Below are 12058 nucleotides of genomic sequence, written 5' to 3' on the forward strand. Positions count from 1 at the left end.
ATGTTTTTATAAAGTATCATTTACAATAATTCTCATTTGGTACCTTGTATTTTGAAATTGTACATATTTTATACCCTATATTTTGAAATCCTACATATTTGGTATCCTAAACTCAAATTTAATTAATATTTTTTTCCAATTTAATCAAACTGCTATCAATTATATGAGTTCTAAATTCAAATTTAACTACTTAATTACATAAAATTTGTGGCACTTTGGTCATATTGATGAAATTTTATTTATCGAATTCGAGTCTAAGGTACCAAATATGTATGATTTTAAAATACAAGGTATTATATGAGCATTATTAAAATAAAAAAGGTACCAAAATGATATTTTGCAAAAATACAGGATACCAAATGAGTAAATGTCATTAATATAATTATTATATATGTAGTTTTATATTAAATATTAATAAAATAATGATATTTTATGATTATTAAATTTATATTAATATAATTAATAAATATCTATTTTTAGCTAATTTTAAATGTATATTTTGTTAAATATTTTGCACTAAAATTAACCATACAAATGTTAAAATAAAAAAAATTTGTTATCTACACATTTTGTATATAGAAGAGGTAAAAAAACTAAAAAATGGTGAAAAAGTGAATAAAGAATAAGATAATAGAAAGGGTGAGATCTACAATATATATTATTGTTATGAATATGATATTTCTAAAAGATAAATGAAAGACGGTTCTAGTAAAAGGAGAAAAAATAGAAATTAGTAAAATAGTGAAGAAAGAAGAAGGTAATAATAGAAAGTGTGAGATTTAGAAATTTATATAATATTTTTATGTGGCGGTGTAAAAGACACATAAATTATGTAGTAAACAACTTAAAAAGAAAACAAAAATAAAAAATATATAAAATAAGCAGGTGAACTTCCTATCCATTTTTCTCTAATAGATATAGATGTGTATTTTATGTCACATGTTATTACTCATATTTTTCTACAACTACCAAGAATAAGAGTTTACCAACAAAAAAAAGATTACTTCATTGGGCAGAACAGAACTTGCTGAAGCCAACTTGTAATCCAATAATGCTTAACGACGCGTGGTAGCCAAAAAAAAAAAAAACAAAGTTCACGACGCTTTTAATGACCAAAATAACCTTGTATTTATTGCCCTTTCGGATATTCAATTCTTGTTCAATGGAAAAGGGTAATGTAGTAATATCACTTCAAAGCCCGACACCACGAAAGAAATATGACCGTTGGAAGAGATCTACAAAACAAAACGTTTCAAACCAATAAATACTTTCTACTTTCTTCGAATCAGATACCAAAAGTAACAGTCTTCACATTACTAAACCTTTCCATATGAGAAACACTCTTTCTCTCTCATTTTTCTTCCTCTAACAATCTAAGAAACCCAAAAAGGAAAGAAGAAGAAGAAGAAAGCAGAGGAAAAGGTGGAAGTTTTGGTGTAGTTCATTTCGTTAATGGCGAAGCGTGGCGCTGAGGAAATCACCAACGAAGCGGTACAAGAAAAAGAGGCTCACCCGTATGCGTTTCATGTGTCTGGACCTCGAAATGTGTCTTCTCTTAATTGGAGAGAGCTTATAAATTCTAGTTGGTCGGTACCCATTTCTTCACTCTCTTTGATTGTTATATATCAATGGAGTTTTTATGTTGGATTTGATTATTTCTTGAATGTTATGTGAGTTTGGTTGATTTGGTATATGATAGAATATTTGAATTGTGGCTAGAATGTTTTGTTTACAATAATAATGAAGCTTTTAATTTTTCTAGGCAGATTTCGGAGTAGGTTTCTAATTCGAGTCTTTTATTATAAACTTATTGGGAAGTGTTGAAATCAGAAAAAGTTCATAGATTTTTCAGTCGAGTTGGGTTTGTTTCCTAGAGGAAAGTTTCTAAAGAGAAGCTCGAGGACTGTAAGATCCAAAATTGTAAATTATATATGGCATGAAAGGAGAATTTGATAGTTTAATAGATGTTATACTAAATTTTAGGTATTTGAAAACTACTCTATGTAGAGTAAGATTAAGCATACCGCTTTTGATCGTGGTTAATCTATCATGCAACTTTGATCTGAATAACTCGATTAATAAATCATGTCATTCAGATTTCAAAGAACTTTCCTTTTTAAGTTGTTATATATGTTGAGCGGAGAGCCCATCATGGAAGTTAATTTAGTGATTGTTCTGTGTCCAAATTCATAACTTACCTTTCTTGCAATTTCACTTGGAACTTTCCTTTTTTGTTTGTTTGTGAATATTGACCAAGTCCAGTTATCAGTTAGTGTTGAATTGCTAGGAAAATTTAGTACTGTGATTGCTATTATTAAGCTGGATACGATTGGTTTGATCAGGGTTCCTTTTTGGTAATTTTTTATGTATTATTGATTTTGTTTGTTTGGCTGTCTTCTTTCACAAAAAATTGTATATATATATATGTGTGTATAGAAAGTAAGGTAACTTGAAAATCAAAACCATTATTAATTTAAATGTAGTTAAGACATAAGATTTCCTCCTAGATCTCGTCTCATTTTGAATATATTTTGTTTCTCAAATTATTAGTTTTATTGTTAGTTGACTAGTTATGTTGTGTTTGGAAATTACTTCGCTTATTTAAGGGAAAAAATAGGATAAATTTGTGTATCCCAATTGATAAATGAACGTCTTCTTTATGTTTTCTCAGGAAGGATGGAAACTACAAAAGAACAGTAATTGCTTGTTTTATACAGGCAGTTTATCTGCTTGAACTTGACAGACAAGAGAACAGAAGTGAAGAAAATGCTCTAGCCCCAAAATGGTGGATACCCTTTAAATACAAGCTAGTTCAGACCTTGGTTGATGAAAGAGATGGATCGATTTTCGGAGCAATACTAGAATGGGATAGGTCTGCTGCCCTTTCTGAGTTAATCCTCATCAGACCGAGTGGTGCACCAAGAGCTGTATTAGCACTCAGAGGAACACTCCTGAAGAGCTTAACATTCCGAAGAGACATTGAAGATGATCTCCGGTTTTTGGCTTGGGAAAGCTTGAAAGGCTCAATCAGATTCAAAGTGGCTTTGGAGGCATTGAAATCAGTGGCTGAAAAGTATGGAAGTAGTAATGTGTGTGTTGCAGGCCACTCTCTAGGGGCTGGTTTTGCTCTCCAAGTGGGAAAAACATTAGCCAAAGAAGGAATATATGTAGACACCCATTTGTTCAATCCACCTTCTGTTTCACTTGCCATGAGCTTAAGAAACATTGGAGAAAAAGCCGGTTTTGTTTGGAAGAGATTCAAGTCAATGCTTCCTTCTTCAATCAGTGAGACTCAAGTCAACAGTGAAGAGGGAGAAACAAGTAATAATAATAGTTGGAAATGGGTGTCAAATTTGTATGGTTTGAAGAACCCGGGCCTGGCTTTGGGGAAATGGGTACCTCATTTGTATGTAAATAACAGTGACTACATTTGTTGCTCTTATACTGACCCTGATGGAACAACAGAAGAGGAAAACAAGAGCAACATTGATAAAGAGAATTTGAGGCCTAGAACCGGGCAAATGGCGGCTAAGCTGTTTGTGATGTCGAAGGGAAACCAGAAGTTTCTTGAAGCACATGGGTTGGAGCAATGGTGGTCTGATGACTTAGAACTTAATTTGGCTCTTCACAACAGTAAACTCATAAGCAGGCAGCTGAAATCCTTGTATAGTCTTCCAAATCCAGCTCCACAAACAAACACAGGGAAGCCCTCGCCTAACAATAAATAAGAAGGTTTGGCTGTTCTTACAATTGTTAAAAATAACTCATTTTCTCCTCTCTGTGTCTTGTGTCTATTGTGTGTCTGCAATTGTTTTACTTTATTTTTTTTATTATTATTTTATCTTTCTCTGTTAACGATGTTTACCTTTCATCATCTTGATAATGAATATATACAGTAGATACTTTGCTTAAACTTTATATTGTCGGTAAATACTCAATGTGGAGACTTCACACCATTTACCATAGCGTTTTGCACTCATTTAAGAGTTTTTTTTGCAACAAAACACTTGTCACATCAAGCCTTTTGTGGTGATTGCACTAAACAAAATCAAAATTCTCTAAAGTTTTCCATGGGTATTGTGAGGGCATCTCCAACCCATAATACTATATATGGTGTTGCACCAACACCAAAATTAAAGAATCTTAGCACCATATATTGTGAGGGTATCTCCAACCCATAACACTATATATGGTGTTGCACCAACACCAAAACTAAGGAAATCTTAGTACCATATATTTTTTTCCATTCCAACCATAAAACCAAAATTACACCAAAAACTTTATTCTTTATTATTATATTATTTTTTAATAAAATAGAATATTTTTTTATTATTATATTCTTTAATTAATCCATTAAGTAAAAATGTTATTATTAACTACATAAAACTTATATCATAAATATTAAAACTTGACAAATTATAATAATAAATTACATTTTCCTATTTAAATATTATACTACTAAAATAAAATACATTCAATTAACTCTAAAACATAACACACCCATGAAATATTAAATAAATTAAACTAATTTTTCGAGTTAGTATATTCGTGTCCCACAAGTGTTCAATTAATGCATTTCGAAGTTCAATGTGAGCATCCCTTATCTTTGATTTCGAAGTTCAATGTGAGCCAGAAATTCTTGAAACCGAGCATCGTCATTACCCACCATCTCACCTTCTGGATTTCGAGTCGTTCTTCAATTGGTGCATTAACGTCACGTTCATCTTCTATTATCATATTATGCATAATAATACGTGAAGTCATTATATCATGTAATATCATCTTGTTCCATAGACGCGCTGATCCTGCCACAATGGCAAATTTTGATTGCAATACTCCAAACACACGTTCTACATCTTTTCTACATGCTTCTTGTTTTCGAGCAGATAATTGTTTCTTCGGGCCAAGTGGCTCACGAATGGTTTGAACAATAGCAGACCATTTTGGATATATACCGTCGCTCTTTCCCTTTAATGACATAATTAGCGGGTGGAGCAATACTCACAGCAAGAACAACAAAAAGATGGTTAGATCCAAGTAGACCAAAATATGCATGTCATATCCAAAGATCATAGTCAGCTACAGCTTCAAGAATAATAGTCAGAGATCCACTGCGACCGACGTATTATCCTCCCCAAGCCATAGGGCAATTAAACTACCCAACATTCCTAGAAAACCTCGACGTTCACCAATGTGTAGTAGCCTTGCAACATAATCAGCGTTAGGTGATCGAAGATAGCGCGTTCCAAAGACCTCGATAACAGCATGACAAAATCGTTTCAAACTTTCCAAAGCAGTAGATTCTCCTATTTTGATATACTCGTTGGTAGCATCTGCCGATACACCATACGCCAACATTCGAAATACATCATAAATATGAAGGAATAAAGCGCGTCCCATTTGGAATCTTCGACGCAACATCGAGGCAGAAAATCGAGGGTTCCCTGCAAAATAGTCGTTGAAGAGATTGTGATCAACATTTTCTCAGTCACGGTTGACTACTATATGACCATGAATTGTTGTTAACAGTAATTTTTGTGTGACCCTTCGTTATTTTGGTGTTGAGCGATGTAAAAATTGCTGTTAACAGTAATTTGCTTTTCTAGATCATCATAATAATCATCATCTGAAGAAGAAGAGAAGAGGACGATGCCAAATAAGATGAACTACCATAATGAGAATTCATCTATAACCAACCATGTTGATTTGTTTGTGTTGTTGGTCTACATGAAGCCCATGTCTTATAGTGTAGATACACATAGCATTGTATTGTCACATCGTATTTTGTCTTCATATTTCAAATTATTTTGTCTTAAGAAAAGATATACGTAGCATCGTATTTTATCTTCAGATTTCAAATTACTGAAGATAAGAAAAGATACCCGTAACATTATATTGTCACATCGTATTTTGTCTTCAAATTTCAAATTATTGAAGATAAGAAAAAATACATGTAGTATTGTATTGTCACATCGTATTTTGTCTTCAGATTTTAAATTATTTTGTCTTTTATTCTTTTCCCAAATTATTAAAGATAAGAAATCTAACTTTTACATCCCTATATAATGGCATATTTTTCACATAAGATGACCACACATCTTCAACATAGTTCTAAACCAACTTCTTTCTCTTTCAAAATGACTTCAATTCGAACTTCTTCATACTCAATTGAAGAAGATGTGCGCACTTGTGTCATGTGTATCTTGGCATTTCTCAAAATCCAATCATAGGAATTAACCAATCCAAAGATCAGTTGTGGGCAAGAGTTGAATTAGCGTATCACTCTGAACAGTTTAGTAGTCAACCTCGACCGAGAAGATCTTTGCAAACTCGAATGACGATCATTTTTGCGGCAGTTTCAAAATTAAGGGGATCGCGTTAACCAAATTGAAAATAAAAATCTTAGTGGTGCTTCGTAAGAAGATATTGTGAGTATATATTGTTATAGTTTATTTTTAGTTAGGAACTTGTTTTTAAATTTTATTGACAACATTTATTTATTATTCAACAGTTAAATCAAGCGAAGATGCTATTAGTACAAGATCTAAAGTATAGAAGATGGCTCAAATTTGATCACGTGTGGTCCATTCTTAAAGATTGTGAGAAATTTACAAATGACAACACCAATTCACCAACTAGATTCCAACAACAAGGTCGTAATTTCAATTCCCCCCATTCTTGTTCTCATGGTTTCGAATCTCCGACATCGGCACCCAGCGGTATGAGTTCATTTGATCTTAATATGAATGATGAGGAAGTTCCTATTAATTTATCTGAAAGACCTATCGGTGTGAAAAAAGCAAAAGAAAAACAAAAAAGTGATGAACAATTTAAGAAATTAATGGATCAAAGTCAAAAACTTGTTAACATTATAGAAAATGACAACTTTGAAAGAAATGAACTTCTGAGACAAAGGTTGATGTGGCTAGAATGAGAGAAGAGAATAAAATTATATTTACGGATTTAAATTTTACATCTGATCCAGAGTTTCGCCAATTTATTCAAAGTGAAAAGAGAAAAAATTACAGATCAAGAGCACAAACATCCGGACATGGAGAACAAGGAGACTGATCTCAAAATCAGGGATCTTAATATCGAGCATCTCTGTTCCAAGGATATCAATATGAATAAGAACAAGGAGAAGGACTTGAAGATGAACATCAACGATCTCAAAATCATTCACAAGATTATAGTTAATATTATGACTATCTTGGTGGAACTAGGGATAATTTTTAAAATTATTAGAAGTATGTCTTAGTTTGTCTTGTGTTCTATATTAGTTTGTCTTGTGTTCTATATTACACAATAATTTTAAAAACTATTCCCAGTTCTGCCAAGATAGTCATAATATTGACTATAATCTTGTGAATGATTTTGAGATCGTTGATGTTCATCTTCAGCTACTTCTCCTTGTTCCTCTTCATATTGAGATCCTTGGAACTGAGATGCTAGATATTGAGAACCCTAATATTGAGATATTTCTCTTTGTTCTCCATGTCCGGATGTTTGTGCTCTTGACCTGTATTTTCTCGTTCGCTTTGAATAAATTGGCGAAACTCTAAATCGGATATGGAATTCAAATCTGTAAATAAAATTTTATTCTCTTCTCTCATTCTAGCCACATCAACCTTTTGTCTAAGATCAAAGTTACTCTTTTCTACAATGTTAACAAGTTTTTTACTTTGATCCATTAATTTATTAAATTGTTCATCACTTTTTTGTTTTCCTTTTGCTATTTTCACACGGATGGGTCTTTCAGATAAATTAATAGGAACTTCCTCATCATTCATATTAAGATCAAATGAACTCATACCAATGTCGGTGATTCGAAGCCAGGAGAACAAGATTGGGGGAATTAAAATTACGACATTGTTGTTGGAATATAGCTGGTGAATTGGTGTTGTCATTTGTAAATTTCTCACAATCTTTAAGAATGGACCACACATGATCAAATTTGAACCTTCTTCTATACTTTGAATCTTGTGCTAATAGCATCTTCGCTTGATTCAACTGTTGAATAATAAATAAATGTTGTAAATAAAATTTAAAAACAAGTTACTAACCAAGAACAAACTATAACAAATATACTCACAATATCTTCTTACGAAGCATCACTTGGATTTTTATTTTCAATTTGGTTAACACATCCCCTTAATTTTGAAACTGTCGCAAGAATGGTCGTCATTGAGTGTGCAAAGATCTTCTCGGTCGAGGTTGACTATTAAATTGTTCAGAGTGATACGCTGATTCAACTCTTGCCCACAACTGATTTTTGGATTGGTTAATTTCTATAATTGGATTTTGAGAAATGTCAAAATACACATGACACAAGTGCACATCACATCTTCTTCAATTGAGTATGAAGAAGTTCGAATTGAAGTCACTTTGAAAGAGAAATTAGTTGGTTTAGAAATATGTTGAAAATGTGTGGTCATCTTATGTGAAAAATATGTCATTATATAGGGATGTAAAAGTTAGATTTTATATCTTCAATAATTTGGAAAAATAGTAGAAAACAAAATAATTTAAAATCTGAAGACAGAATACGATGTGACAATACAATGCTATGGGTATCTTTTCTTATCTTCAATAATTTGAAGACAAAACACGATGTGACAATACAATGCTACGAGTATCTTTTCTTAAGACAAAATAATTTGAAATCTGAAGACAAAATACGATGTGACAATACAATGCTATGGGTATATTTTCTTAAGATAAAATACGATGTGACAATACAATGCTATGTGTATCTTTTCTTAAGACAAAATAAAATGTGACAATACAATGTTACGGGTGTAGTGGACAAAAATTGTTTACAATTAAAGCTCATCTAATCAGCCAGACTAGCTTGCTAAGCCCAATAAGCAAGCAAGGCTCAAAACCTATGTTAATGGGCTTGGCCATCCAAAACGAGCTAGCTGGTACCCAGACCCGAGTCCAGGTGCATTCAGTCAGTCAGGGACATTGAAGTAGTCAAAATGCACACCCCTCCTCTCATAAAAATCGGAGGGAACCACTAAGAACGAGTCGAATGGGTGAGATAGACGAAGGGAGAACGGAAAGAAGAAAACGACTATAAAGAAGACCCTCAGGGGTTGAGAAGGGGGGATCGAACAATCACTTGACTCTCTTTTTACTTTCTTATTGAAACGAGGTTATTCTCTCTCTGGACAATCCAGTCAAGCAGGTCCAATTAGGCAGTCTGATCTGACCTCACCAGACTTGACCCAGCCGTTCAGTCCCGCCGTCATCACCATCGTCACTCAAACCATTCCATTACTCATCCATCCGTTACTACTTCATTATTTACATCTTAGTTTTATTGCTTTCAATCATCTTTCGTTACAGCCCGACTAACTTGAGCGTCGGAGTCCCTTTGGCTGACACCTCACCAGTGCTCCCAATTGAACTATCGTCTCTCTCTTTGTTCTTGATAGGTTGCTGGTGCTCGTCTAATCAAATCAATTGTAGGAAATCACATCTACAATTTGGACAACATCGACTGAAGATGTGATTTCCCAATTGATTTCAAATGGACTCGAACTAGCCAAAGACATGGGAGTCAAAAGGATCGTGGTCTTCAGTGATTCTCAATTGGTAGTCAACCAAATATGCAAGGTAGCTACCAGGCCCGGGATAACAAGATGACAGCCTACCTCAACAAGACTAAAGAGTTGTAGCCGGTCTTCGACGAGTTCACTATCAACTAAGTACCAAGAGGGGAGAACAGTTATGCGGATGGCCAGCTGTACCTGTAGTTTATCTCCAATGGCCAGCTATTTGGAAAGATGAAGAAGAGCAAGTTAGTGACATCTCCAACAACCGAACATGGATGACTCCAATAGTCAAGTACTTGGAGCAGGACATACTTCCTGAAGATAGGAACGAAGCACATCGGGACAGGGCTCAAGCAGCCCGCTTCACTATTATACGAGGTAAACTCTATAAACGTTCATTTTCTGGTCCATATTTGAAATGCATTAACCCTGCAGAGGCCAAATACGTACTGGCTGAGTTGCATGAAGGAGAGTGCGGCAACCACTCCGGGGGACGAAGCTTGGCGCACCGCGCCCTAACACAAGGCTACTACTGGCCAACTATGAGAGCCGACTCCCCCGACTATGTAAGACGATGCGAAAAATGCCAACGGTTCGCTCAAATATCCCACCAACCTTTAGAGCGTCTTATCTCAATCACATCCCCTTTGGTCATTCATGAAATGGGGGATGGACATAGTTGGCAAGCTTCCAACCGCACCAGGACAGAAGGTGTACATGCTTGCAGTAACTGAATACTTCAGCAAGTGGATCGAAGCGGACTCGTTCCACCAAGTCAAAGACAAAGAAGTAAAAGGCTTCATTTGGAATAATGTAATCTGCAGGTATGGAGTACCGAAAGAGATCGTAACAGACAATGGCTCTCAATTCATCAGTTTTGACTTCCAAGACTTCTACAAATTCTGGAATATCAAGCTCAGCTTCTCCATGCCAAGATATCCCCAAGCAAATGGACAAGCAGAGTCATCCAACAAGACTATCATGAACAACATCAAGAAGCGCCTTGAAAAAGCTAAGGGAAGATGGGCTGACGAGTTGCCAGGAGTCCTTTGGTCCTACCGAACCACAACAAGGACTTCGACGGGAGAGACACCTTTCTCGTTAGCCTACGGGATGGAGGCAGTCATCCCTACCGAGAGTGATGTTCTGACAGTCAGATATGAGCTGACGACAGACGAAGTAAATTGGGAAAACATGTGCCATGAACTCGACACCATCGACAAAAGAAGGGACAAAGCACTCTTAAGAATCTCAGCCTATCAACGAAGCATAGCCAGACATTACAACAAGAACATCCGCACTCGGACATTCAAAATAGGAGATTGGGTACTACGAAGAGTGTTCCAGAACACTAAGGAAGCAGGAGCAGGTAAGCTCGCCCCGACATGGGAAGGTCCCTACCTGATCACAAAGGTAGTTGGACATGGAGCATACAAGCTACAAACTAAAGAGGGACGCGAAATCAACAACAGCTGGAACACTATCCACTTAAAACAGTATCACTTTTAACTCAATCTAGTATTCTTTCATTTTCTTTCATCAATGATCTCACGAGATCTTCATTCAAGCAACATACTGACACTGTCATGCAGGAAGTGTCAGAACTACATTTGGGCTTGATCCCTGCAAAGGGTATGTAGGCAGCTCCATGGAGCGCAGCCCCCTATCACAACCATTTTTTTACATATACTACGAACATATCAATAACAAATCTAAGTATAAATTGACTAAGTAACTTTATACTTAGATTATGGGGAATAAGATACTAATACTCCATAAGTCATTCAGCCAACCGGCATTCGATACAACAACCATTTTTGCGGATGACTGATTCCTCTTTTGTTCAAGTTAACTGTTGGGGGATGACTGAGTTTGTCTCATTTTATGTATTTTTAGTTGTTGTATGGACTTTTTCTTATGTAGTATTGTATCCTGACCTAACTGACCTAGTTTTGTTGTATTCTGACTGGTTGTAACTTGTGTTAGTATTTAGGAACATCCCAGTTATCAGTCTTACCATCCTGAAACTCACTGGCCATTACACTACAACATTGGATCTCAGCCTCCAGCCCAATCACTAACATATGATTCTCCAACGAAGCTACCTCGGTTTCAAGCCATCAACTTGACCAAGAGTCACACTCAGCTTCCTTGGATTCTAGTTGAATCTTTAAGTCGGCTATAAGTTGATCAGACTCCCTCTTGGAATCTTTCAGCCGACCAACTTCACCCCGAAGATCATTTCTTTGACCTATTACTTTCTTTAGAGTTGCCATTAAGGACTTGATTTTCTTCTTCAGCCAAATGACCCCTTGCAAACCCTGAAACATTGAAAAAATATAAGACGACATGAGATATCAGCTAGTCGACACAAACAAAACTAAAGGAAGTCTCCGTACCTGAAACAAATGGGAAACAATAGGTTAACTGACCCATCCATACCGACTTGCTCCATCATTTGATCATCTTCGGGCCACAATAGCTTATCAATCTCTCCT

The 12058-nt window shown here is 35.3% G+C and overlaps 2 protein-coding genes across 2 annotated transcripts; both read left to right on the top strand.

Annotated features, from left to right (window-relative positions):
- The first annotated feature begins 1270 nt into the window (after window positions 1-1270).
- On the top strand, window positions 1271-3913 carry LOC133817278 (GDSL esterase/lipase At4g10955). The gene is made up of 2 exons (XM_062249750.1): window positions 1271-1586; window positions 2672-3913. The coding sequence occupies exons 1-2, from the start codon at window positions 1453-1455 to the stop codon at window positions 3726-3728; spliced, it is 1191 nt and encodes a 396-aa protein (XP_062105734.1). The 5' UTR covers window positions 1271-1452; the 3' UTR covers window positions 3729-3913.
- Window positions 3914-6526: 2613 nt separating this feature from the next.
- On the top strand, window positions 6527-6934 carry LOC133813910 (uncharacterized). The gene has a single exon (XM_062246940.1). The coding sequence runs from the start codon at window positions 6527-6529 to the stop codon at window positions 6932-6934; it is 408 nt and encodes a 135-aa protein (XP_062102924.1).
- The last annotated feature ends 5124 nt before the right edge of the window (window positions 6935-12058 follow it).

Source organism: Humulus lupulus, chromosome 2, assembly GCF_963169125.1.
Source record: "Humulus lupulus chromosome 2, drHumLupu1.1, whole genome shotgun sequence".
NCBI lineage: Eukaryota > Viridiplantae > Streptophyta > Magnoliopsida > Rosales > Cannabaceae > Humulus > Humulus lupulus.